This window comes from Vidua macroura, chromosome 3, assembly GCF_024509145.1.
Source record: "Vidua macroura isolate BioBank_ID:100142 chromosome 3, ASM2450914v1, whole genome shotgun sequence".
NCBI classification, from domain to species: Eukaryota; Metazoa; Chordata; class Aves; order Passeriformes; family Viduidae; genus Vidua; species Vidua macroura.
The window spans coordinates 26705988-26733741 of NC_071573.1; the positions used below are offsets into that span (position 1 = coordinate 26705988).

At 38.2% G+C, this 27754-nt stretch overlaps 1 protein-coding gene across 1 annotated transcript in view; it reads left to right on the plus strand.

Annotated features, from left to right (window-relative positions):
• The window catches only part of KCNH1 (potassium voltage-gated channel subfamily H member 1), a 176791-nt gene that overhangs the window by 74692 nt on the left and 74345 nt on the right, over nucleotides 1–27754 (plus strand). Inside the window, exons 8-10 of the mRNA XM_053974421.1 lie at nucleotides 9203–9402; nucleotides 12976–13228; nucleotides 26033–26229. Of these exons, the coding sequence (XP_053830396.1) occupies nucleotides 9203–9402; nucleotides 12976–13228; nucleotides 26033–26229 (650 nt within the window). The remainder of the gene's footprint in view (nucleotides 1–9202; nucleotides 9403–12975; nucleotides 13229–26032; nucleotides 26230–27754) is intronic.

The window sequence follows — 27754 nt, forward strand, 5'->3', positions numbered from 1 at the left end:
CTTTAACCACCCCAAATTAGTCTTCATCGGTAAATGTCATCTTTGTCTCCAACCTCATTGGTTTAGTCAACATAATTCCAAACTTCATTATTCTTATTTGTGTTACAAACAGTATTAAATCTTTGTAACTATTTAGTGATACCAGAAAAGGGGAGGTTTTGGACCACTTTGTCTTTAGGTTTGTTTGGGAAGCTTTTGAAAACCCTGTGTAGAAAATAGTCACATAACTTGTTTGTACTTGTTGCACCCAGAAGTAAAAGTTGTGCATGTGCAAGAAGGGATTGGCAGGTTGGTGATAAGCACCTTGCACCTGGCTGTGGTTATTGAAGTAACAACACCCCAGGGTGTCTTACCAAGGTTTTGTTGCATCAAAAGCTTCAGACTGAGCTGCAGAGAGGTGAAGCACACAGGTGCAGTGTGGTCCAGTTAAGTGCACTAGCTTTAGGGGCTTAATTTCACAGTAGAGGAGATCTGAAGTGAGAATTAATTGTTGTCCTTATGTCCAGTACCCATTAATCCTGTCGGGTGCAGCCCTGCCCTTAGCTCTTGCTGGCTGGTCTGTCACCTGAGCAGACCTGGCAGCTCGTGGGTGATTAGCACAGCCTCTCTGGTGTCTGGTCAGTGCAGAGGTCACTGCTGGTTTCACAGTGTGACTGCTTAGAGCAAAGTCATCTTGAAGGGCCTGCTGAATGTAAACCAGGTGAGCTACGGAAAACACAGGCTTCCAGGTACACACTTTCAGTTGTTTTCAGGGTTTTGGGTTTGGGGACAATACAGTTAATCTAAAGAAGTGTCTTCCCTCTGGAGTCTGAGAGACAAGGGATATGCAAATTTTCCATCAGCTGTCTGCTTGAGGCCAGCACTCTACCACCCACTTCTGGTTCTCTTCACAATGACACCAGAGTACCTCCATCCCACTCTGCTTTTATGTTGGGGTAATTTATAGGCATTAAAATTTTACCTTTTCTTTTGTTCTCAGAGAAGACAAAGCCTAAAAAAAGAGTGTTCTGTACTGCTACATAGACAGCAGAAGCTTTTGTAAGTCACTGGATGAAAGTTAGGGGTTGAAGAGAAATGCATTGTCTTGGTATTTCTCTGAACTGTGTCCTTAACTTTTACCACAGGCAGACATGCCCACACCTTGCAGTAGTGCTTAAAGCACAGCTGAGTAGATGTTTTAAGCCTAATGAGAAGTGAGATCACTGCAGTCTCAGGGGAAGCCTTGGGTCCTTCCCTCCTTGTGGTCTCACTGTGGTTTCAGATCTGGTGAACATGATCAGCAAGGAATGCAGCCAGCTATGAACTTCCCACATGGGTGCTCTGGTGGGAGTAGAGAGAAGCCACTTGAAGCCAATTATCATTTGGAACAAAGAATTACTCTAAATGTAAGATACCTTAATTAAATGAGGTTGAAGCAATGACCAAAAGGAATCAGACAGGAGAATTTTGCTTGAACTTTGCAAGTGACTTTAGCCATTAAACTCTTGTGTTGCATCAGTCATGGGGGCAAGTTTTGTCAGAAATCCGTATGTGTAAGTGCTGGATGGTGGTTTCGGTGTGCAAAATTCAGATCCAGTGCTGAACTCTCAGAGACCATCAATAGGTTATTGCAAAATGAGTCCCAATAGTTGCCAACAGGAACAGGCCTGAGCCAGCAGTGCAAAACCCAGCAGAACGTGTGGCAGCAATGTAGGGAAAGGACCAGAAAGTTTGGATAACGGATGATCTCCTTGAGTGTCCTTAGATTTTCCTCATGCAAGGCCTTGTAGAAAGGATCATACAAGTCACAGAGGAAATAGCATGATCAGAGTGCTAATAATTACTTAGGTAAGCAGTTTCACATTAAGAGAACTTTTCCTAATTGTCACTTTTGATTTTTGTTTTTATTCTTTTGTTTGTGTAGTTCTATTTCAGTAATAGATTTTAAAATGAGGAGAGTTGGTGTTTAATTGGGGGAAACCATTTGAGCTAAGTTGAGGGTAGATAAAACTGAGCTTTGAAAGCAAAAGCTTTCATATTGGTGCAAATGAGTAAAAATCTAGAAGCAGTATCTGGAGATTTAATTTTAACCAAGTAATTGAAAATAGCCATGCATTACCCTGCATAAACTGTAGAAGAAAAATGATGCCCTTAAATGGCTCAGTCGTCATTTAAATGGTGATCTGTTCATTAGTGCTGGGAAATGAAATGGAAATCCATTTCAATTTTCTAGACAAATTAAATTTTATTGTCCATAAAATTCTAAAAAAACAGTAAAAGAGTGTCCTTTCTTACAAATTGCAGAGGATTTAATCAGATTTGGCATTTTATTAATTCTCATCATGGTGAAACCTGCTAGTGAATACATTGGGCTGAGTTCATCCTGTGTTGGTAAAAGTGTCCCACTGGGGAGTCTGCCCTGGTATGTTTGGAACAGAGATAGTTTTTGCAGCTGTTATCTGTTTGTACACTTACTTTGCTCTTGGTAATCAAATTGGCACATTAAGCAAGATCTTGATGATGCTCCATGTTTTGAGCATGTGTACTTCAGTGTTGCTCTAGACGAATCCCTTATGACATTCCTGAAGATGTTGTGATAAATATACTGCTCTTTACAGGACTTGCTCTTGCTGTAACTAGTTGTGAAAATTGGTACATTTTCTTGCCATTCTGTTTTACCTTATCAGAGATAAACCTATCTTGTGGGGAATAAAATTTAGAGAGGTGACTTGGAAGTGCCATTTTCTGTAGAATCTTCCTTTTTCTCTAGTCTTACCTTTGATTTATCATCACCATTTCAAATTTTGCCTGTTGATCTTGCTGTCCCATATTGTTATATTTTCTCTGAAATAAATTGATTCTGCAAGGAGTTTTCTATGGACTTGTTGATTAAACTGTACTAATTCTTGGAAAGTCTTTTTACTATCAAGGGTTAAGGCCCTAATTTTAATTAATGACTAGGTGTTACTGTGTTCGGAGTTAGTCATAGCTTTCTGTCAGGTTTTAGAATTTGCCTGTAAGTTGAGGTAGAACATACATCTTCCTGTCTGGTTTATGATCCAGTTTTGAAGTAAAACACTGCTACCCCCATTGGGACTCACCAGTCAGTGGAAGTGCTGAGCCTTGCAGAGAAATGGATGCCTTCAGGTAATTTAAGTAAGAAGAGGCAGGTGAACTCATTGGTCTGCAAGTGCTGTTTGTTTATAGAATAAGAGTGTGCAACCCTGTTTCCCTGAAAGTGAGAGATGCTCATGGTTAGGGATTTCAAAGCCTATCAGCTTGAAGTCTCGCTGTATCCAGGTTGCTCTTCTCTTTTCCTTTCAGTATTATGCTTCTATTGTCTTCTGTTGGTGTCCCTTTACAGCAGAAAGTTAGTGTATGACCAGATTGTTACTCCTTAATTTCACAACCAAGAACACATCTAAGTCCTCACAGGCTACTTCTGACTTGTTGTGCATCTGATTACTTTAGTAATATGCTTTTCTGCAAGCATATTGGCTGCAATAGAGCCTGTGGCTGCCTTTAAATCCCCCTCTGGTGACTGTTGGCACCTTTCAGGATAAATACAATACTAAACTGTAGCTGTCAAAACAAATGAGTGATGAGTTTTGTGAATCAGGATTCTTGCCATTTTACTTGTTTGGACACTTCTCAATTTGCCAAAATCCAGATTTTACAGTGTTAATTAGTGAGACTGTGTTAATTTAGTCAGGTGCTGCTGTGCAGAAGTAGGAGCCTTGGCCAGGGAGGTGATAGCCACCACTCTTCCTTTGTATGGATTGGCAGGAGGCTTCATCCTCTCTTTTCATTAGCAGGCTCTCGGGTCCAAGATGCAGCCTTTCATGGAGAGCAGGGTGGTGTTGGCCCTTCACTGTCAGCTGGGAGAGAGCCGTTCATATTGAAAAGCTTTCTCACAGTTTGTTTTATTGGCTTGTACTCACTGTGGCTCTGATTGCTCCTCTGATCAGTTTTGCTCTGTGTGTTTTTCTGTGCTGTTTATCTTAGCCCAAACATGCTGAAGGCAAAAGCAAAACTTGTTAGGGTGCTGTGCTGTGCATGTTGCTTGCAAGCCAAAACACCTGTGATTACTGCTATCAGCTGTGTGGGTGCTTCCAGATCAAAATTTAAAAAAAAAAAAAAAAAAAAAAAAGAAACTTTTGAAGCATCCTAAGGGATAGTGGAGTTCAACATATTTGGAAGGTCTGGTAGTTTACCAACACTTGCCTCTATTCTTCCATATTAAGTCTTAAACTGGTAAAATATAAGTCATTGTAAATCAATGCAATAACAGGAGGTTATATGGCTGTGCTGCTGTTGTAGCAGACTGCTTTTATTTTGTAGAGCTAGGAAAGAGTGTGAGGAGAGAAGCAGTGGGAGCTTTGTCGTTTGTTCCATAGCTGTTCTTAACTTCCCTTTCTGCCCTTACACACTGCAGACAGCCTATTTTAAGGTGCACAGATGTTTCTACTACTCTAGTCCTTGGTAGTTGCTTAAGTGGCTTCTTAGAGCAGCTGTTCCCTTGTTTCTGATGTTCATTTCATTGCAGTTCTTGTTTTTTTTTTTGTGATGGGAAGATGAAAAAACCTCGTGTGCTGATGCTCTGTTGTTTAGCCTTTATCATTTGTGTCATCGCTGGTGTCCTCCCCTTCTGCAGGGGAGACATTTCCATTGTAGCTGGAGCCCACTGTTGTCCTTCTCCATCCCAATTTTGCTGTCAGCAGGGTGATTTCACCAAATGTGATGATGAGAGTGAGAAGATTTGCAGTAGGATTCAACTAAGAGTTTAATAAAATTTGCCTGTGGTCTCTCATCTTTCATCCTAGCAGTCAAGTGCTTGCACCACCTGGTTTGATGTGCATGTCCCTCATAGCCTATTCAGGCTTCCTGCTTTGCTCTTTGCCATTAAATTGATTTTTCAGACTTGCTCAGTAGTGTGCTAGTTCTCTGGTCTTTGCCATTGCTACTGCCTTGCTTCAGAGGTGCAAATTAGAAGCTGGTGGCATGAAAGAGGAAGGTGGAGCAGTGTATTGTTTCTGTCCAGAAGAACAGAGAGCTGTGGGAAGAGCAGGATTTAACAGTTACTGGGACAGCAAGGGGGAGAGCTCCTCTGGGAACTTACTTTCACTTGAAAAAAATGTGGTTTTCCCAGGTTGTGAAATTCAGGAAGTGATGCACGTGCTAAGACTAGCAATTGTCATTTGTTTTATAACAGGTGAAAATGTTCTGGATGTATATTGTGAAAAGTCATGAAGTGCAGAAAATTTATTGACCTATTAGATTTTGGCTAAGTTGTTTACATTTATTCTTTACTAGCTAAATGGAATGATATCTTTATACATTGTGTTAGTAAAAAACCAAAAGGTAGATAAAAGATTACAAATAGGAAACTGTATAATACACAAAGCTTCTTAAGAAGAAGCAAATTAAGCAGCTCTGGGTCTGTCTGTACTGTTCTAGAAGGTTGTGTAGATACTTTATAAGTACATCTCGCTTCAGAAGCTTTGATATCAGATTGCAATACTACAAATAACAATTCTATCAAAACTAGCTCTGTAAACAACTCTTTAAGATACCTGTTCAGTTTGGTATTTGCTTGTATACTGTATTTAACAGTTCAGTGCTTTTCTTTTAACTGCATGCTCTCTACCCATAAGTAGGCATAATTACCACTAATCAAGACCCCTAATCTCAAGCAATTATAAGCTCTTACATTGTTCTAATTGCACATTTGAAAAGAATGTCATTTTCTCATGTAATTATGAGATGATCCATACAATTAATTTCTGCTTTTCTTTTTATCTGATCAATGTTAATTTTGTGTGACCTTACAATGTGTTATCTAAAAAATGCCTTTGAGACATACAGTTTTTGTGGTTAATTTACGGTTGTGTTTCATATTCAGTAAGAAGTGATACAGTGTAACAGATTTTCAAGGCTGTGTTTTCAACCTTCTGTGAACTGAAATATTTGTTGTATACTAGGAACTTGTTGGTGAAACAGAAGTGGGATTAACCATCTACTATTTGCAAATGCAGGTGCTTGCTCTTTGAATAGTACTTAGGTTAGTGCAGTATGTAAAAGGGTTTTATTTTGGTTTTTTTTAATTGTTAACTGGAATTAAATTGTAAATACATGCAGACAGACAGACTTTCTTGATCAGCTTTCCAGGCAGCAAAAAATGAGGGCAGTTCATTCTCAGAAAGCACTGCAAGTCCTGGGGGCAAGATAAAAGAGATTGTTCACTAGTTGATGTTGGTCTCACTTGTTGCTGTGTCGTTCTTCTGCACACATTTTGTGTGCGAGGCCATTGGACGAGTGCGTTTTGAACAAATCATTTTCAATCTCTTGATTCATCTCAGCAACCGAATGCAGCACTTACATCTGTAATTGGGGTAATTGTAAACCTCTCATTCTTACAGATAGAAATTCTTCCTCTTATAATTCTAAAATCAGACTCCAGATCTTTTACTGTGGTAGCTGAGACCTACACTGGCTTGTATTTATTTCTCTATTCTTACTTGCTACATCACTAAAAATAGCAGATGATTTGGTGACTTTTGCAACCTATGTCTGACCTTCATGATTCACTTGTGGGTAATTTGCTACTGCAATTACTATGGTCCTGTCTGTGATGTTATTTAAACACTGGTTTAAATGGAGTATCACAGACTGCAGTGTAAATGAGCAGCCACATTGTTGGGGACAACATGTTTTTCTTTATTGTAAGAAAAGAATATTTACATAAGGGGGTGAGGGCCACATCATTTCTGAGGGATCTTTACATTCCTGGAGAAGAAATGCTGGAGATTTTGCTCTGTCATAAATTGCCCAACTCTCTTCCTTTAGTAGAGTGTGTGTTTCTGAAATCATTCTGGGGCTGCAGTCTACTGCAGTGGGTTCATTTCATTATTCCTTTGAAAGTAAGGAAAGGCACACAGCCAGCTACTTCTGTACAGAAGAGTTCAAGGTTTAATATGCTAACGTATCTACCCAATATTAGGCTGCAAAAATCCTTGGCTTTAATAGTAATAAAATGGTTGGCTAATGATAAATTAAGGATGTAAGTTTGGGAATTAAAAAAATTAATCTAGGCAGGAATAATTTTCCTTGCCAAGATAACTGTCATACTGGAACTGCAATTTGCAGTGGAAACTGCTTCTTTATAATAATCAAAATATACAATCAAACTTCTGGTTTTTCTTTAGGCTTCACATTAAAGCTGGATATTAATGGGACAGAGTGGGGACTCCATTTTACCTTTGCTGGCCTGGAGCTGTATGTGCCAAGGTACTGAACCTCCAGGTCTCACTGTTCGCCAGAGAGCAAAGATAAAAATCTGCTTGGCATCCTCTCTCTAATTTGTTACCTATTTCAGTGCTGGGCTGGCTGCCTTATGCTGCTGCAGTCATCTTTGCATCTGCATAACAGAGAGCAAACCAGGACTTACTCAGGGATAGGTAATGCTGTTCTAATACAAAAATACTCATGGAGTAAGGAGCTGTTATGGTAAATCTGTTTTGTAAGGCATTTTATCATTCTTCACTACTCATTGGACTGCCTGGTATGGTTTTGTTCAAGTATAAGTTAAGGTTAAACAGGGAAAATATATGTTTCTGGTTACTGTAACAATGCTCTCCACTTTTCTTTAAACTGAGTGTGCACATTTTTCTGCATATTTTTATGCCTGTTTGTACAGAGGATTAGATGGAAAAAGGGAGAGCTGTTCTCTACAGAAACTCATAAAAAAAATCATGCAGCATCAAGAAAGAATTCTACAGAAAATCAGCAGTGTAAAGGCCTTGAGCAAACCTTAACTTAAATTACGTCTCTTGATGATCAGGGCAAAGACAGTCCCATAAGTTTCTTTTGCACAGTAGCAAAGGTTTTTGTTGGTCATAGAACCCTAGAGCATCTTAATTGCCTTAAGGATACGTGCCTATAACACTCACCTGAATAAACTGCTGCATTCTCAAAGTGAGTGAGATGAAGGTTTTTTTTTTTTTTTTAAATAGCTGGTGAGGGAGTAAATAAACAGCAAAAAGGGGTACTTCAGTAAAGCAGAACATATTTTTTATAAATATGGCTTCTCATTGACTTATTTTTATTTCAAGTGGAAGAGATATGCTACTCACAATTTAGTGCTTGTTTTGGGGGACAGGAAATGATTAAGAGGATGAACTTACTCAGCAAGCCAGAGCACTTACGGGTCTGCACATCACGTCTGCAGTCTGACTGTTCCTCTCCCTCTACAGCCAACCTGTCACATATCACTGACCTGACTCATAATATAGGAAAGCTCCCCTTGAGGCTTCTTGTCTCTCCATTTCATTCAGGGCTGGATTGGCTGGAAGAGCCTCAGCCCCAGCCTCTGCAAGCCATCAAACCTGGCTGCTGAGGCTGCCACCAGCCTGCTGTTCTGTCTTGGCCTTCAGCAGATGGATCTTCTCAAGTCCTGTGTGTTTTCATCTGCTTCTCTCCACGCTTGGAAACACTGCCTTTTTTTCTTCCTCGTGTTTATTCTTAAACCCATCTTGATGAACCAGCTGGCTTCATAACTGTTGTGTGAAGTCAGGAGAGCTGTGCAAAGGTCTGCCTCTGAGGGCTCTAGCTCTTGCCTCAGGCCTTGCTGTTCTTTTGCCTGAAGAATGTAAAATGTAATGCGAGTTTTTATGTATTATTAAACTTATGTCTATAAATTACTGACCCATGGTAGCTGTTTATTACATATTCCATCTTCTGCTTTGATGCACTGCTGTTGTCACTCCGAGGTGGGTAACGATGACTCAGCTTACTACTGTGATAATGCACTTAAAGCCTGGAAATCTGTCACTGATGGTATTTCAACACAGGTGCTATAAAACCTGAGATGAAAAATTAAAGTATCTGCTGTCAAGCTATTTATCTTAAAATTCTTCTGTCTGCTGTTGTGGTTTTGTAAGGTTTTGGGTACTACTGAATTGTTTGATGGACAAAGACAAAAAGTCGTGTTTTAGGAGGTCTGTGATGCAGGACATGCTCTCACAAAAGTAGGTGGTGGTCCTCCATTTGTAGTGCTGAAGGTGACCTATAAAATGCTTGTGCTCCTCAGGCCTTCCTAATAAAGCAGTGATATTTGCATGCATTTTTAAGACCTAGCATTTCGAGCCTTAAAGCCCAGTGGAACACAGACTGATCACCACATCTTATCATGTATTTTCTCTGTGGTTTTTCTTCTTTTTCACAGCCCTTCTGTATGCCACCATTTTTGGTAATGTGACAACCATATTTCAGCAAATGTACGCTAACACAAACAGATACCATGAAATGCTGAACAGTGTCCGGGACTTTTTAAAGCTCTACCAGGTCCCTAAAGGACTGAGTGAACGTGTGATGGATTACATCGTTTCCACCTGGTCAATGTCCAGAGGAATAGATACTGAAAAGGTAAGTAAATTAAACTGCAAGGAAAGAAGTCACATCCTGAAAGTAGTCCATTAAAATAAACAGGAGGTACTGTCTTAGTAAAGGAGACAAATATTCCTTAAATAGTTCTAAGCAGCAGCTTCCCTTAATTTTTAACTTTCAAATACAGTATTCCAGCTATTCTGTCATACTGACATATGATAGTGGTAAAAGTATGTATGTTTTGCTAGTGAAATGGCATGAAATAGTATAAAAATGATAAAGGGAAAAGCTCAGTTTACAATAAATAAAGGTGATAAGTAAATAACAAGCTCCAGATTGTAACAGAATCCAGTTTTTCCAAATTAGATTTTTTTTGCAATATTTCTTGTGAGATTGCTTGCAGCTCTGTGGGCCTGAAAACAAAGCAATTTTTTTTTTTGTCACTGGAGAATTTGAATGTAATATTCTGTGTGCAGGTTAAAGATATTAATGAAAACTGAAAGTATTTAATAATGTATTGTTTGAAATCTACCTTGTGTAAGGCAAATGTTACCGTTCTGATTAATTGAATTTATGAATAAATTCCCATCATGTCTTTTAAAAGAACAGATGGCCTTTCACCAGAACAAATGTACAAAAGTAACTCTTTGTCGCTTTCATATTAGTTGCCAACTTTTGTAGAGATAGGCAGTTTTTCTTCTGCTTGTAAAGAGATGTGATTTGTGGGGTGGATCATTCAGGAAATCATACCAATGCTCTGGTCACCAGCCTTCTGGTTGGCAGCTTAATTTAGCATTCTGAACTGTGGATGATGCAGTTAAAGAGCAAACAGTGTCATTTCTGTACAGCTGTTACAGCATCATTATGAAGAAGTACAACAGATGTGGCCTTGCACTGAGCTGCCTGGAGACTGAGGGGCACACAGGGCACTGTTTGCTTTCCTAAATGGTCTTCAGCATATCTGCCATTTTTAGATCCCAGACATGATTCTGTAAGCACTGTCTGCCATGCTAGCTTTCAGAAAGAAATTATATTTTAGTGCTGGTTAGAAGCTGTTCTGCATGTTTTCTCACAATCTGTCTTTGTGTGGGGTTGTGATTCGAGGTGCATTTGGGGAAGGTGGAGAAACATCTGAGGACACATAGTGTAATGGGTGCTGGTGCTTCCAATCAGCCCCCATTGCAAACTCCTGTCATCATTTTAACAAAACAACAAGAAAAAATTGCTGTGTAAAACATGTTGGGTTTTTTTTTTTTGGGTTTTTTTTTTAGCTTATCTTCAAAGTTCATTCTTGGCTTCCTTTGATAAGGAGAGAAATGCTTTAAGAGGATACATTTGGAGACAGCAGAACAACCAAACCAAGCACAACAATACTCACTGTAGCCTTTGAGAATTATTTTAATAAACAAGAAAAAAGTCTCCAATTGTCAGGACACCAAAGAGCTTAATACAGTGTTGTTTTCAGTAACTGGTGTGTTCATAGCTGAACTGCTGCTGGCCATGACTGCTAAACCAAGAATTCAGCTTTCATCTGCACAGCAAAAGCTGTGGTTGGCTGTGCCAATCCATAAACTCCCAGGTCTGAGCTCTGTTGTTTTGATGCCTGTGTATAACTTCTGGGACGTCTTCTCATGAATAAAACATTTATTGCTCATGAGACAGAACAGTGGTAGTTGTGCTCCTCTGAAACGCAGCGCAGCTTCCTACAGATGAGGCAGAGACTTTAATATGAACTGAGCACAGAACTGGTCCTGTCACTATTTTGTAGGCCACAAATTTGTCATTTCAGTGATCACTGCAGGCACGCTAAGTTATTGGTCTGTAAAATGCCAGTACAACAAAATTTAACCAAGAGCTACTGAAAGATTCTAAAATTGATCCATGAAGATACATTTCTATACCTCCCTTACAAATGAAAGTAGTCATCCATTTATCTGTAAATCTCAAATGTCTTGAATCCTTTTAATTTTTGTGACCTCTGGAGACAACTTCTTTAAATGGATAATGGAAAATTGGTTAACTTCCTTTAAGACTGCTATACCAAAAAGTTTCTGGATAATAGCATAATTTTAAATATTCTCGTGTATATTCAGGGAGTTTTGCTATTATTTCTATTGAAACAACCCTTTTTGTGTGTGATATTCAGGTAACTGAAAAGTGTGCGTGTAATTCCAGTAGTAAAATTCGGCAAGAATATGCCATTCGAGAGTATTTTTTTCTCCAGAGTAAATGAGATAATGAAAAAGACAGATATGGCCACTACCTGTGTTCCCTGTTAAACGCTGGTCTTGCTGCCCCAGCTCATTTCTATGAGCCTGGAAAACTGAGAACTGTCAGGTTTGGCAGCTTTTCTGTACAGGGCAGCCAAGAAAAATCATCCATGAGTGCCCTACACCTAAGCACTGTACGAATACATCTCTTTTTAGAAGTAATATCTGTAATAAAATGTCTGTTTGGAGGTGGGCCAAAGATGATGATATGGGTGGTGGAGTTATTTGCCTTTGGAGTGCCAGGCATGATATCTGGAACCAGTGCCATGCACAGAATTAATAGCTCAGCTCTCTGCTCAGATCTTGCACAGAACCCCATTTCAAAGTGTAGGCATAGCCATAGTGCTTCCTGCGTTACCTTTATGTTTTTCAGGAGCATTTGCAGTGAGACAGTTTTCTGTTTCCATCTAGGAAAATGTGTGGGAGTAACTCTGAAGCTCAATCAGAGTGTTCCTTAATTGGACGGAGAAGTTATTACTAAGAAAATAATTTTTAAAAAGAGGCAGACTTAGACTACTCAATGTTTTCTCAAATAATGTGTCCTAGATGTGCTTCATCGTAGACCATCCCACAAGGATTTTGTTATCTCCAAACCCTGTTCATGTTACTTCTTTCCACTTTTAATCTGCACACGCAGCAGTGATTTTGTATTCTTTCCACTTGGCTGTCCGTATTATATTAAAACCCTTCAGAAATGGCCCTGGCTGGTGCCTGCTGTGCTGAGCATCAGCTCGTGCTCTCTTGGGACCACACATCATGAATTGCTGTGAGGAACATTGTATTTGGAAGATCAAAAACTGCCCCCAACAGCATCATACCTTAAAGTCCTTTTCCTGTGTAAACAAAAAACTTGTTAGTGCCACTCGGGGGTAAATTTGGATACCTGCAATTCTCAATGTTATAAGTTAATTAAACTTTAAGTAATTTGTTTTAGTTGTTAAAGCATGTAACTTGTGCCGGCTTTTAATGGAATCTGCCTATCAAAAAAATGACCTACCCTCTAGAAACAATTCTTCAGGAAGCTTTTCTTCAACACTTTCTGTACTGCTGTGCTCTAAGTTTTATTGTCTTAAAAACCTTAGGCTTTCGATATCCAGCAAAGCATGTTGCTGAGATGAAAGCAGTGTTTTCTTTTCCTTCAGATGTTGTAAAGTAGACTAAGTTAGTATTGTGGTTTATGTATAATATAATATAAAATAATATAAATAATACAAAAATAAACTCTGAGATTAGAAATTTTATAAGAAGGAGGAAAGTGGTTCTTAAACCTTGTGTGGTAAACTAGCCGTAGCAGGCAGGTAGAAGCCATGCCCAGGAGCTGATTGCCTGATTTCCCTCTCAGGTTTTGCAGATTTGCCCTAAGGACATGAGAGCAGACATCTGTGTGCATCTGAACCGCAAGGTTTTCAAGGAGCACCCCGCCTTCAGGCTGGCCAGCGATGGGTGCCTGCGGGCACTCGCCATGGAATTCCAGACAGTGCACTGTGCTCCAGGAGACCTGATCTACCACGCTGGGGAGAGCGTCGACAGCCTTTGCTTCGTGGTCTCGGGCTCTTTGGAAGTAATCCAGGATGATGAAGTAGTTGCTATATTAGGTGAGTTTCAGAGCTGGTAATATGCATGTGCATAAATACAAATATGTGCAGCAATTGATAGCCTCCTCTACTCATTCTTTAAAGAGCTTCTGTTAAGTTTGTTTTACCACGGAGAGGTTTAAAGGGCAACCACCTAATATCCAGATTGTTTCAACCCTGTTTCATCTGGTTGATGGAAACTTTACTTTAGCATGGGGTCCTGGTCATTCTTGGGGTTTTCCCTGTCTTGACACATCCCTTCTAATTATAAATTCCATTTAGAGCTTCAGAAAACTTAGAGTGCCTGGCTTCCCTGCCTCATTCCCACCCCCCCCATAATAATCCACTTTCGCTGGAATTTTTCCAGTTAGATTTATTTAAGATGTCGTGTTGAAATAATATTTATCTATTTTAAAGTCAAAGTAGTTTAAAACATTTAGAGCCAATTTGTGTTAACTTGGGTTGGAGGCATTGAAAATAAACTGATGGGGTGTGAACAGCACTCTGAGGCAAAGCTAACAGAAAAGAGTGTGATAATCCAATAGATATAGATGAATCATGGGGTGGCAGGAGCATTGAGGAGGTGATACTTATCATTTGATTCTGTCAAGCCCTTTTGTGATAAGGTAAATTCTCATGGTGGCTTAATCCTGTAACTGTCACTCATAGCAGCCTGCAAAAAGAGAATAAACATCTTGGTTATCTTACTTTTTTCTGAACGCATACACTAAACTCTCCTAAGATGAATGTCTACTGAAAAATGAGGGGGATAATAAAGATGCAGAGCTCCATTTTATCTCTACCTTTGAATAGGATTGCATGTATAGCATAGGGTAAATTTAGAGTCGTGGGGAATCAAGTTGGTAATACTTTGTGCCACACAAGAATCTAAAAAAAGTGAGAAGGTGGAGGATAACTAATTCCCTTCTGTTCTGGAATCACCTGTGCTGCTCAGTGCTAAATGACATTTGTAACTTCTGCTTGTCTATGCTACACATCAAGAACTTGCTACCTTTTGCCATGTTGAACTCTCATGAATTAACAAATGACAAATGTAGAACACAAACTAAGACCCCTCAATTTGTGTACCTTTATGCCACCACCTGGGTTCAGCATGAGAAGAAAACCTCAAAACATCTTGCTGTTCTATTTGAGTATAGGTAAAAAAGCACTAAGATCAAATTTCTTTAAAATGTTCTCTAAAGATACCAGTTTTCTCTTCATCTTTACTGGTAACTCCTGCATTTTATCATAACACTCACTTTAGAAAACCTTCAGCCAAGATTGCTCAAGGAATCAGTGTTAAGGAAACCTAACTCCTAATCTCTGCTGCTGCTGCAGGGTGAGAGCTACAGATAAATGAGGCTGTTCCCTTGGTACCTGGATGAATAGAAGTATTTTATTGCTGCTCTTCTGGGATGTAACTATCGATCCTCTTCCCCCCACAACTTTTTATTTTCTTCTTTTATCTTTCTTTTTCTTTTTTAAAATTTGACGTCAGTTCTCTGGCTCTCACTAAAGTAGATGAGTTTTATTCACATTTTCTTTATGAATATTTTAAGTGGATAAGTAAAATGAATTGGGATCTCTTTGGGATTTTGTGAGATTTCATTTCGGATGTGCATCAATTTTTGTGTTTCAGTTTCTGGACTAAGGAATCCCTTTCCTTCCACACATATGTGTCCCTTCTTCCTCCAGGCTGTGAAGACTTCTGCTGAAGGTTTCTCTATCCCGAAAAGAAATTATGTATTTAACTAAGTTTTTCACTCTTCTAAATCAGTTAAACTTATTTTTCCCTTGGCATTATGTAATTTAATCACCACACTACTGAAGGAGTACTCAGGGATGGGACAGGGTTTCCTCTCGGTCTTCTTTGTACTCTCAGTTTTCTTTTCTGTAGAAAACAGTGCTTTGGGGTGGTTTTTGTTATTTTTCCTTTTGGTTTTGTTTGTTTGTTTGTTTTCATAGTTAGCTAAATTTGCCAAGGTCTTGATGTATATATACCAGAAAAAACAAGGTACTACAAGGGGGGAAAAAAGTACATTGTACAAGAAACATGATTTTTGCTGATCACTCAGCCAGAAGAACCTATGCCATAAATTTTGTTTACCAGTCCCAACCAAGCATAGCTGTGAACATCAGGCATGTAACAGCAAACCATGTGAGGAATTCCATAGGGTAATTTTAGTTGACAGGTATGTTACAGAGACTGTAATCTTCTTTCAGGTATTCTGGAAATGAAAATGAAAAAAATAAGTGCACAAATTATTCAAGGTGAATTATTTCCTCAGCTCTGGCTGTCACGTAATAAAGCAGCCTTTGCAGCTTGCAGTGTAGCCTGTATCTTCCTTACAATGGAGAAATGAATTGCAACTCTAAATCAGTCTGTGGGACTGCTGTACAGCATTTCATAAACCAAAGGCAAAGTGCACTTAATCCTTAAAGGATCCAATTCATAGGAAACATTTTCAAGTTCTGAAATAATTTAACCTGGCAGGCTGGTGTATAAGAGTATATTGTGTAGCCCTAGAGTGTTTGTGTACACTTGCATAATATCCTTCCAAATCAGTTCCATGTAATACCCCAGAAACAGGTATAGTCTCAGTTATAGGCTTATGTTCTTAGAACAAAGCACTGACTTTGATTGACTTGGATTAATATGAGTACTGAGTTGGAAGAAATTGCATATAGGCCAGCAGTGAAAAAAGGTACTTTTGTTGTGTGTCCCCTAAGATTGCCTTTCCCATTAATTTAAATTAAGACACAAATACAAAAATATGCAAATTAAAAAAAACAAAAACAAAAAACCTTTGCATTTTTTAGTAAAAATTTAAAGAAAATGGTGCATTTTGTATGAAGTTTGATTTATTGGGATGAAAGATACATGTTTTGAATTCTATGCAAAATTTATGCTAAAATACAGAAATTACTGATGTTCATGCAATAGAATCTTTGGATTTGATTTGTCAAAGAAACAGAAACAAATATGTAGAAAATGACCTCTCAGCCAGGTGATTGATTTATTTGTGATTCATTCCAATAGAAATGAGTCAGAAAAAGAAGACTTAGCAAGAAAAGCCACTCTATTACTATGTTTTCTATGCCAATGTATAAGTATGAGAGTGGGATTAGGTAGAAGGGAAGTTTACCTGGTGGGAAGCTGCCTGGATGAGACACAATTCTGCTTTTTGGTAGTTTGCTGTTCTTCCACTGACGCTGCTGTTGCTGCGTAGGATGAAGAACTGACGTACACTCAGCATTTTGAGGGAGACTGAGACAAATCACACAGTCCCTGCCCTGAAGAGAGCCGAGTGAAGCACAGGTCATGCAGGGCTTCCATTAAGAGAATGTTTTCAACTTGGCTTTGCTTTTAACTTTCCTAAGCCCTCCCACTTGGCCTGATGGTGCTTTATCCACCTGAGACTGACAGTATCTCTTTGAACTACTCTACTAAAGACTTAGTCATTTATCCCAACGTGGTTAGAAAAAAATTGAGGGTTTATTTCCTCTGTTAAAAACAATCAAGTGTTTATGTGCACTTCATTTGGCAGCTCTAGTTTCTTTGTTTTGGAGCAGATCTTTCAGGCTAAGACACTGACCCTCTGAAAACCTGACTTTACTGCAGGTCTTTGAAAAGTTAAAACATACTCGTGCTCAGGAGATTTGCTACATTTTAATTTATCAAATAACTTCTTAAAAATATTCCTCCTGAATTAACTCTGTTCCAGGTGCAGACCATAAGGTCTGACTGCAACCTTCTTTGGAATATACAGGGGAAAAGGCACTTTGCTGCCCTCAAGTCATTTAGTCTGAACCTTTTCAATCTCTACTCACCATTGCTTGATGAAGTGCTAATTCCTGTGCTATGTCTCCAATAGTGTGTGTGCTTAGATAATTTAATGAAAATTACAGAAAAGAATGTCATTAGCAGCAAAAAGAACTTTTTGTATGTATTTCCTGGAAATACATGGAAGGGCTGGATAGGAGACCTTGTTAGTACCCAAGTTGGTTCAAAGTCTTTCTGCCTGAAATTGGGGTAATTTTTGACATTTAGGAAAACATTCCAGTAAAAAACTAGAGACATGAAGGAGAAGACCCTTGAAAAATAGGGTGGTAAACTTTTTTTTTTTTTCTAGAGAGCAGTGGGGAAAGCAGTATCTTGTACTTAAATTTTCAGACTGCTGCAAAATTTGTCAATTAATGGCTCCTAGAGGGTCTGACTGAGCAGTAGATCTTTACTTGCATGAGATGTTCAAAGCTGCTGAAATGGTCGTGACACTTCCTGCAAGGGGGCAATGTGTGTGGAAGGTAAGACTAGAAGTTAGTTTTATGGACTTGATTAGAGAAAGGGAGCTTTAAGCTTTTATTTAACATCTAAAATCCAAAGCCCTGAAAACCACTGTGGTCTTCAGAGCTGAGCACTGGATGAGAAAAATAGCACTAACTAGAAGATTTAATTAAAAAGAAAAAACAACACCCTCCCACCAGTTTGTCCCAAGAGTTACATTCCAGCTGTTCTGCATTTATGTTCTTGCTATCTTTATTGGAGCTAAAAAATGTCAAAAGAATAAACCTTTTTCTTGACTGTTGGTTTAACATCACAGAATATCCTGAGTTGGAAAGGACCTGTGAGAATTGTTGAATCCAAATCCTGGCTCCACAAAGGGCAAGTAAAGTAAATGAGACAGGAAGGGAAGCCAAGGCAGGAATTTATTTTGAATAAGGAATACAATTTTTCTCCAACAACTCACTTTGCTTTTGCTATTCCTTTTGCTGCTATCAAAACTGAAAAGCAGTAACAGCATGGAGATATTATGTAGGTATGAAAGTGTACAGTAACACAATGTTAAGAATGGGATTTTCTGGGAGAGGGGCAGGGAGTGTGCAAAGAATGCACATAGATTTATATTAAAGGTTACACAGAAGCTGAGGAAGTGAAATTTGCATGACTCTGAAATACAGATCTTTTATTGTTATTTACAAAGCTAAAAGTTGACAAGATTGGAGACTGTGGTTTAACATGATGTTGTAGGGGGCTTTGGTGTGCCATGTTTTGTTTCAGCAGGATATTAACTGCTCCATTTGCTTTGTGTGGAGAAATTCCTGCTGATTTAATTTGATCTAATTGCATCTTAAAGAAATGTTATAAGAATAATTGTTTGTTTTCTTTACAATTGCTTTAGCTTACGCATTTAGCTGTAAGCATTTCGTTCAGATATTGACACCAGAGAATTGATTCAGATTTTGGTGGGACAGATTTGCATCCAGATAGGACAGTGCCAGCTGCAAGGGCAACTGCACCACAGGGATGGTCTATTTTAGAGGAGGGACAATAGCAGTGCAGAAGTATTGTCTGTGTTAAACCCTCTCCATGGAAAAGGTTGCAACCTCCACACAGTCATGTGAAAACTGCTTCTCAGCAGACTTGAAGATGGCAGATAAGTTAACTGAGCCCAGGCTGCTATCTTTAGACTGTCCTTAGTACCTCAGCTAACTCTGATTTCCCTGAACTGAACTGCTCTGTGTACTACTCCATTTTCAAAGACTAGTTCTGTTATTTTAGGGCCTGTTATTTAATTCCAAGCCCTTGAAGAAGTCCCTTACTTCTCTGCTTCATTTTTCACCTGAATTTTAAATTTAGGTACACCTCTCTGTGTTAAAAATGCCAAGCTCCTGAGCTCTCTGGCTTAAGAAATGGTTGCAGGATTATGGATGGCATTAAGAGTTTTCTGACAGTATCTAACATCACAGCATTGTTTGTGCTATTGAATAAGACTGAAACATGACCAGCGGTGTTTTGACAAAGGAATGATTGAAATTACAATATATCTTTATCCTCAGTAGTTCTATTGTGATTTTTCTATTTATAGTTGAAAGGTGGGGTTTTTTTAGATTGATTTATATAGGCAGGTTGGACAAGTTGCATGTTTCTGTGAAGTGATTCAATAGACATCAACTGAAGGAACAATTTTCAGAGTCTGATTTGCTCAATGAGTGTCCAGATACACTTAGCAAAAGCATTACCAATGGGAGAGCCAGCTAAGCTTTCTAAAAGGACATGGCATAAAGAGGTCTACATTAATATAAAATTTTAATTTCATGGTGGATGCAGGAGCAGCACTAAAACTCTTATTGAGAAATACAGGTTTATCCCACATGGTGGTTTCGGACAGAGTATTCCTTATTCCTGTCCTCCAGATGTCTGAGGTGGGTTGACATCAGGACTTGCCATTTTTGAGACTTTTTGTTTGTTCTATGTCTAATTTCTGACAGACATTAAAAGCGTGAATTGCCAAAGCTCCTGTCCACTGCTGTTTGTAGATGGTTTAAGACCACGCAGGGTATTGGAAAAACAGATTTTTAAAACATTTGATGACTTGCTGGAGTAACTGAGGAGGAGAAATATCCCCTGTGAAAAGAGGCCTCAGTAGGGAACTTTTGGGCACGTTTCATGTTTTATTGTGCTGAATTTATACACCTTTGCATAATGTGCTCTTAAACAGTCCAACAGCACTGCATGTGGAAGAAGTCCCCCTTGGAAGCTGGCAGTGTCTGGCAGCTGAAACTGAGATCTGGTGGGGATGAAGCTCTCTGTTCCAGCATGTCCCTTGATATCTCAGGATATCTGTGTTAGGAAGGCTTGCACGTCATATTTGTGTGCATGCTGCAACAAGAGGTGTGAAGAGGTAGAAAAGTCAGCTTTCTGTAAAGACCCTGATTTCTGGCAGGTGAACCACTGTACTAATTTTTTTTTTTTTTTTTTTTTTTGGTAAGGTTTTGTTTCTGTTTCAGAATTTTGGAGGAGGAAGAATAATTCTTTTATCACTGAAGAGAAAGAGACAGGTTAAAAAATAATTGGAAAAATTTTCATGAAACACTAGTTTTTATTCTTTTTAGCCAAATTTCAAATTAATACTTCATTTTCAGAGATATGTTTCTGAAACACTGTTAAATTTATACTGAAGGAGTTACTAGGAATACTAAATAAAATTAAATACAAGATAGATGCAAATTTTGTGAGGTTTTCAACATGTTTACTTTCTATATTTCAGAACACAAAACTTACTATTTAAACTCTTGTGAATCCTTTCTGTCTGAAATAAGATAATACAATTTTGGGGCTTTAATGTATGTTTCAAGCAATATCTAGAATATAAAGCCCCTTCCTAAGTAATCAGGGAAGTAACTTATAGAATAATGCAATTTGAGCCTCTTAAATAGATTTTTTTTGGGGGGGTTTTTGTTGTTGTTGCTTGTTTGTTTTTGTTTCATGGGGGTTTTTTGGGTTTTTTGTTTTTTTTTTTTGGTCAGAGAATTAGCACTGCCCACGCAGTGACAACACAGATTGAGCTGTGTTTTTCCTATTACTTCACCAGTGCAAATACATTAAAATATATTTATTACTCCAGTTACCTGAGCTACTCCATATCCTCTGAGTTTGTACAAACTGGGCACATATTTATAACATTTTTATAGTAATGATTAAAATGCAAATAAGGATAAATGATTCAGATTCTGGTGAAGCCTCCTGGCATTTTTTTGAAAAAACCTAGTAGGGCCCAGTTGATGTTTAAAACTCTTCATCACAGGATGTCAGGTAGTGAAATATAATTCTATATTCTGTATTCTGCGAGACAAATAAGCACGTTAATTATAGCAACAATAATAGAACATTTAGCTGTAACTAAATCATGTTGTTGCTACTCATCTCTAAAATAAATGTTTTTATTTTGTCTGTACAGTAATGTGTTTCAACAGAAAAAATTGATACAGTTGTGTAGTAAACTGTCTGCAAAATGTTGCCAGGCTGTGGTTTACAGCATGAACAGATACATTGTGTTTCTGTTTATGAACCAGGCAAATCACTGAAAGAACAACTTCAGTTTGTTATCTCTGCAACACTTTGGTTTCTGTGGCAAAGATACTCAGGCGTTTTGGAGGTCTAATTAGAGGAAAAGAGTAGTTAAAACCTCTGGTTAATGAAAAATAGTGTATTCTCTGCAGTGCAGTTGGTTATTCACTTTTCATTACGTGTCTCAGTTTGCACTTGAGAAATCTTAAGAAAATCCAAAGCAGCAAACCACTTCCATGCATCATCTCCTGCCAGCTGTACTGTGCTGGAGAACCAAACTAAGGCTATTCAGTGGCTGTCAAGTTGTGCAATTTATCTGTAGGACAGATACTGAATACACCGCCTCAATGCCAAATGGTAGCTCTGTTTTTTTCTGGCTGACAGTTTTTGTTGCCTTAATGCACCAAGAGGAAGAATTATTTTTGCTGTAGTGTCTTTACTTTCCTTGAATCTTTCTCCTCTCTGTAAAGTGGGTAAGTTTAAATTGCATGCAAATTACTTAGATTTGGAGAAAATGACGGAGGAGAGGAGAAGGGAAGGATTTTCAGTTGAAGACAAAAAATCATGTGCTGATCACAGATGGAGTTCGACCCTAGAAACTTGTGTGTTTGCTTTTATAGCAGTTGGCATCTCCCACTGCTTGGAGGTGGAGAGCAGATCTTGAGGGTGCAGGCCAGGGTGGGGACTCCAGGGAGCTGTGCTGGGAAAGTCATTGTGGCAGCCAAACTGTGTTTGCTGAGCACCTGATTGCCAAGATATGCTTGGTGCTGCATTGCCACTGAGGTGAGCAATGTCTGGTCATTCATTGCTCAACCATAAACAATGTTTGGTCATTCTGTCTGATCTTTGGATCTGCTGACACTGTGTCAGATCCTAATTCTATTGTTCAAACGTGCAGATGAAGGCAAATTGGGAGGGAACATGACCTAGATTCTGCTATTGGCTGCTGTAAAAATGATTGCTGTTGCTTTGAGAATGATTCAAACGGGAATATTTTGTCTGATATACTGAAAATCCATGGGTTCGTGTGAATGCCTTCAAAATCCATACTGACTTAGAAGACCTGCAATACATGAATCCATAACCTCATCTTTTCCCCAGCTATCACACCAAAATAGCAGCAGGACTTCCAGACACCCAGAACCCTAAAGTGGACTGAGTAGGTTGTCAGCCAAACACATATTCCACATGAGTCATATTTTTTGCAATAGAGTGTAATATCTTCTGCCTGAGAGAAGAGTTCTTCAGTCTTTCCTCTTATAAGAGTAAAAAGGCCAAGAGTTGTTGTGGTATCAAGGCAGTACAGTTGTGAGAGTGTGGTTCTTTCCTCAGAATCAGCAGAACACCTGACTAAGCTGCAATAATCAGATTTTTGTCCCTGGTGCTGCTTTCAGGAGACAGAGTGGATATGGCCTGACCCAGGATGTGGCCTGGCCCAGGCTGAATTGGCAGTGGTAACAGAGAAATCATCTTTTCACTTATAAGATAAACAGCAAATTTGATGTGGAGAAGAAACTGGGAAAGAATAAATACGGAAACAGACAGTTTTATAAAATATTTCTTCACAGTTTAAATATATCTGGGTTTGGGGACTTGTTATTATAATTAAAACAAACAAGGAAACATAAAAAACAGAAAACTGTTTGGCTTTCCAATGCATGCTGAGCTGATGGTGGAAAAGGTCCTCAGCCCACAAATCCAGCAGGGAATATAAATGATTGATGGTAAAAGCTTAGGTCATCCACTTTAAGTGTGATTGACAGATAATATTCCTGGCAAACATCTGGAATTCAGCAAGCTGGGAATGAGAAATGCAAAGTACTGACAAACAAATGGCCATCTGCACTTCTCTAGCTTTTTAATCTTTCTTCAGAGGTAAGGTGAAATATCTAAAGCCTGGAGTTATATATAAAAAGAGGCTTTTGGCTCAGGTTCCCTAATGCATCCCTTGGACTTTGCCAACCACCTTCTGACTCAGAAGTATCACCATACCCTTCTTTCTTTCCAACTACAGATGGTTTTGATAAAACACCCACTTAGTCTGCCCCCCCCCTTTTTTTTTTTTTTTATTCCTTTTTCCACTGTGATTGATCTTACTTTGTGAAGAACATATAGACAAAGGGAGATGGTATGCAATTCCTTATTATGCATAAGAGGACAATTGTTCTAATGCAGTGCAGATAATCCTGGGTGGAATTTTAATTCCTCTTGCTGTATAAATTTCTACTGCTCCTTCCCCCCCACCCCTCATTTTTCTATAAATGCCAAACAAGTTTTTTTTTAAGACTCTGACAATCGAATTTAATACTTCTGGTGCGCATCATTTAGAAAATGGAGTTGACAGAAAGAAAATGGACTTGACAATGAGGTGTGCCTTGAGCATGTGCTTTGGAAACTGAAGTACAGTGTAGGATTCATTTTCAGCTAGATCACTGGCTATTAACTTCAAGGAAGTTTTTTAATGAAAGAAAAGAGTACTTCTTTGGGTTGTTTAGTTTGTTTCTTAAAAACAGGGACTTCTGTGATCTGACCTCGTCATTCATCTGGCTCAGCAGGCACCCAGCAGACCCAGCTCCTTCCTGTGCTGTTCTTGCCTCTAATGGGAGGTGGCAGCACACTGCAAGAGGGAGGTTTTTCAGAGGGAAGAGTTACAAATAGTGAAGGGAAACTGTGGTTGCTGCCACAAGTGAAAGACAAAGTTGTGTCTTTCTGTGTTATGGATAAAGCAGAATTAAATTTCAAGAAGAGTTAAGACATCACTAACTTGTGTTGTACCTCACTTTTGAGGCAGGCAGAGCAGCACTCTGCAGTGCTTGGATTGTACTAATTATTCATCACATTACTGTGGGGTAGTTACATAATGGTTGTCATTTTAAAGTAGGGAAACTTGTCTGGAGATGTTAAGCAATATACTTGGAAATGAGTTAGAATTCCTCTCCCTTGTGCTTGGACTACCAGCTGTAACTGTTGCTCATCAGTGATGGCACAATTCAATGCTTGATAGATTCCAGAGTGTTAATTAAAACAGTTGTTTAGCTAATTGCCTGGAAGATTGTGAATAAAAGCATATTTATTCCAAAGGCAAACAATCCATTTTTACCCAGTGAAGCATGTCGGTTTTTATGGTGCGTAAAAATTGTTTCATTTCAATTTTGAATATATTGTATATTTGTCTGAAAGCCTTGTAGATTATCTGTTTCAACTGCATGGAAGCTTTTTTGCTTTAGCAATTTTTAATGTATCTGCTAAAAAAAAAACATACAAGTAATTGAAAATGTGAAAAGTCATTGCTATTAAAAAGACAAAGTATTTACTGCACTGGGCTGTGGGACCTCCACCATGCTTGGTGATATGAAGCTTTTGTACTATTTCCAGATGTTGGCATTGTCCTATGCAAGAGACTAGAGGTAGAAGAAAGGTTATCTTTATGCTGCCTTTGCCTAATTTTGTGAAAAATATGCTAACAGAACAGGTGGTTTCAGTGTATATACACATTTAAAATTGAAATGAAGTCTAAAGTGGTCAGGATCTAAACTGATCCATGTGAGGTAGATGGTGTAGGTCTTCTGTGAAAGACTGGGAACACCTTAGAGTTAACAACTTATTGCAATTCAGGGTAGTTAACCATCAAGCTGATAGCTTTTTTTGAAAGAAAAAATGCTTATCATCTAATAGAAGAGATTAGGTATGGGTGGAAATACAGCTGGAGGATTGAAGTTTGAGAAATCAAACTTCTGAGTTTGATTTAGAAGTTTTCTTTCTGAGCTCTTTACTCATGATAGTTCTCTTGACTTCGTATAGGCTTTCAAAATGATTTATTTAGGGAAGGAATGTAAAAGAACCTGGGTGATGTCAGTAAACTAATACATATTTTGATGCTTTGGATTTAAAAATTGCTATGGGCAAGGTATTAGTAATAAGACAAAGGACCATTCCTATGACAACTTGATAGATATGAATGTATTTCCATGTCGTTTGTCTTAGGAGAGATGGGCAGTGATGATATAGCACAGCAGAAACTTGGGAGGAAAACTAATTTCAAAATAAGAAAAGTATAGCTTTTCATTATCAAGGTAACAGGTGAATATTCCTTTTTTGTTAGCATTGGAAAACAGGGGGAAAGAGACCATTACTCTTGTAACTTTCTCCTACACACTCCTTTTTGTGCCCAGCCTGAGTTGGGGTGCAAGCAGTGAAATCCTGACAGGAGGCTGCTTTTCAGCTAGATTTTGGTGTACATGCCCTGCATTGTAGTGCCCAGACTGGTGCAAATGCCATCCTTGCAGTATTCCACAGCAGGGATTTCACTGGCTGCCCTGAGCTCATAAAGACATGGACATAGGAAGGGTGTGAGGAAAAGGCTGTTTTCTTCCTTCCAGTCTGAAACAGCTGAACTTCCATGACTTGCCATTGTTATGTTGGGGATAACTAATTGTACTCTTCTTGGTTTGGACTCTGTTTAGCTGCAGCCTGTAGCTGCACTGATGTGTGATACAGGATCATTTTATTGACACAACAGTGGGTAAATGTTAGCCAGATTAAGAAAAATCAACAACACAGATGTAAGAAACAGATCCTTTGTGTGACAGTTAAAAGGAGGAAGGGAAAAACCATTTCCTTTTAATTAATTTCTTTGAAAGGGATCAGAAGAGAACATGAACCAAGAATGAAACACTTCTCTTGATTTTTAAAGAAGAACCTTTATTGATATTTAAAGGAGACTTGTCACATAGAACACTTTTAAAGTATGATTTATTCTTATGAAGTTTTGCTAGGCTGTTGTAATTAAGAAAAAGATAATGGGAAAAATTATCAATTGAATATTTCAAAGTTGGTTTTTTTTCTAACAGTTTTTTTTTTTTCCTGAGTGCAAAAATGGAAGAAACTTGACTGCCTGAATGAGATGTCTGTTCTTTTATATTTTTGATGAAAATAGTGCTGTTAACGAAAGCAATGCTGTTGATTTTCTGTAGGCAAAGGAGACGTTTTTGGTGATGTGTTCTGGAAGGAGTCGACTCTCGCCCAGTCCTGTGCTAATGTAAGAGCTTTGACTTACTGTGATCTTCATGTGATTAAAAGGGATGCCTTGCAGAAAGTGCTGGAGTTCTACACAGCCTTTTCACACTCTTTCTCCAGAAATCTCATTTTGACCTACAACTTGAGAAAAAGGGTAAGTAGCTGTGATTTTAACATACGTCATGTAAATGATCTCACTTTTAAGGACTGTCAGCATGAAAAAACTGAATGGCTTGAATTCTGGAATTTTTTGTGGAGCCCTTTTATAAGATGACTTTTCAGAGCTTGCCTAAGAGACCCTGCTAACATGTAGAGTCAAAAGGCTGTGAGTATTTATTCCAGTGCTAGCTTCAGAGGGAGCTAGACTGTGTGAATGTGAAAGTATTATACATTTCCAGGAAGTAGACAGGTTCCAGCATATATGACAACTGTCATGCACTTGTGATAAACAGTGTTCACTGCTTAATGCAACTTCAGTTTGCAAAGCAGCTAAAGATATTTTAGGGGTGTTGCCTGAAATCACAAGGAAAATGACAGGGAAGATATCAAATCTAATATCTGGAACAAAAGTCAAGTACAGTAGACACGATGGAAAAGTAATATGAACATGACATTCTATCAAGAGTTGTTTCTTTTATTATAAATCACATTTTGGAATTACTTTGCTTATCTATAAAATTTCCATTTTCTTATCCTTGATTTTTTGGCTCTTTTCATTCCTTGTTGTGTGCTGTTTCAAGTTATTTTGTCAAATGCAAGTAATCATAATCTAATAGCCCAGTTTAAATCCTCTGTGTAATCTTCATTGAACAACCTCTGCAGAAATTTATTAAAACTGTAGTTGGTATAATTCAGATTATATGATTTTATGATGCAAGGTAGAAGACATTAATATTACATTGAAAAGAAATACATTAGAGAACTATACTTGCTTTATAAGGGTAATTGAGATCAGCTAAAGAAATATAATTGATAGGAGACCTTTTTGTTCCTAAAAATGATTCTCCATAGTAATTTCCAGGTGCCAAGTGAGTCCTAGATAAATAGACATGAAAAAAAAAAAAAAAAAGAGAAATAGTTTAATCTTTTAAATCTATTTTGTAAAATTACATTTTACAACTAGACATTTTAGAAGATTTTTTTAATATATAGAGTTGGCATACTGAAAGTAGTGTGATGATATTTTTTATCTGCATATCTTATCAGTATAAAAGAATTCAGCTTTTTAGTACTGGGTGAAAGAAGAATGTGTGATCCACACTTTGGTGAAATAAATTAGAGCTCTGGTAGAAAATTGTGATTAAAAACTAAGAAGCAAATTTATACTTGGGGATTTCCTCCTAAGTAATTTTTTTTCAAATGAAGGTACACATCTGCAAGCATATAAAGAGTGATGTCCTGTTAATAAACAGCTCCTTACCCAGTCTTAGTTAATGTAAGAAATAAAATAAATGAAAGAATTTGACATTGCTGTCACCTCAAGAAACAGTATCACTGACTGACATATTTTATCATTAACTTCGTGGCTAATGTGGTAAGATGCTCTCAGAATATATAACTACTTTTTTGCTTTCTTAAAATCTGTAGAAATAGCAAGTTTTGAGGCTTAGAAGGACCAACTTTCCAAAACTCACAGTAATGCTAGCAGAATTCACGTACTTTTGGACCTGATCTGAGCC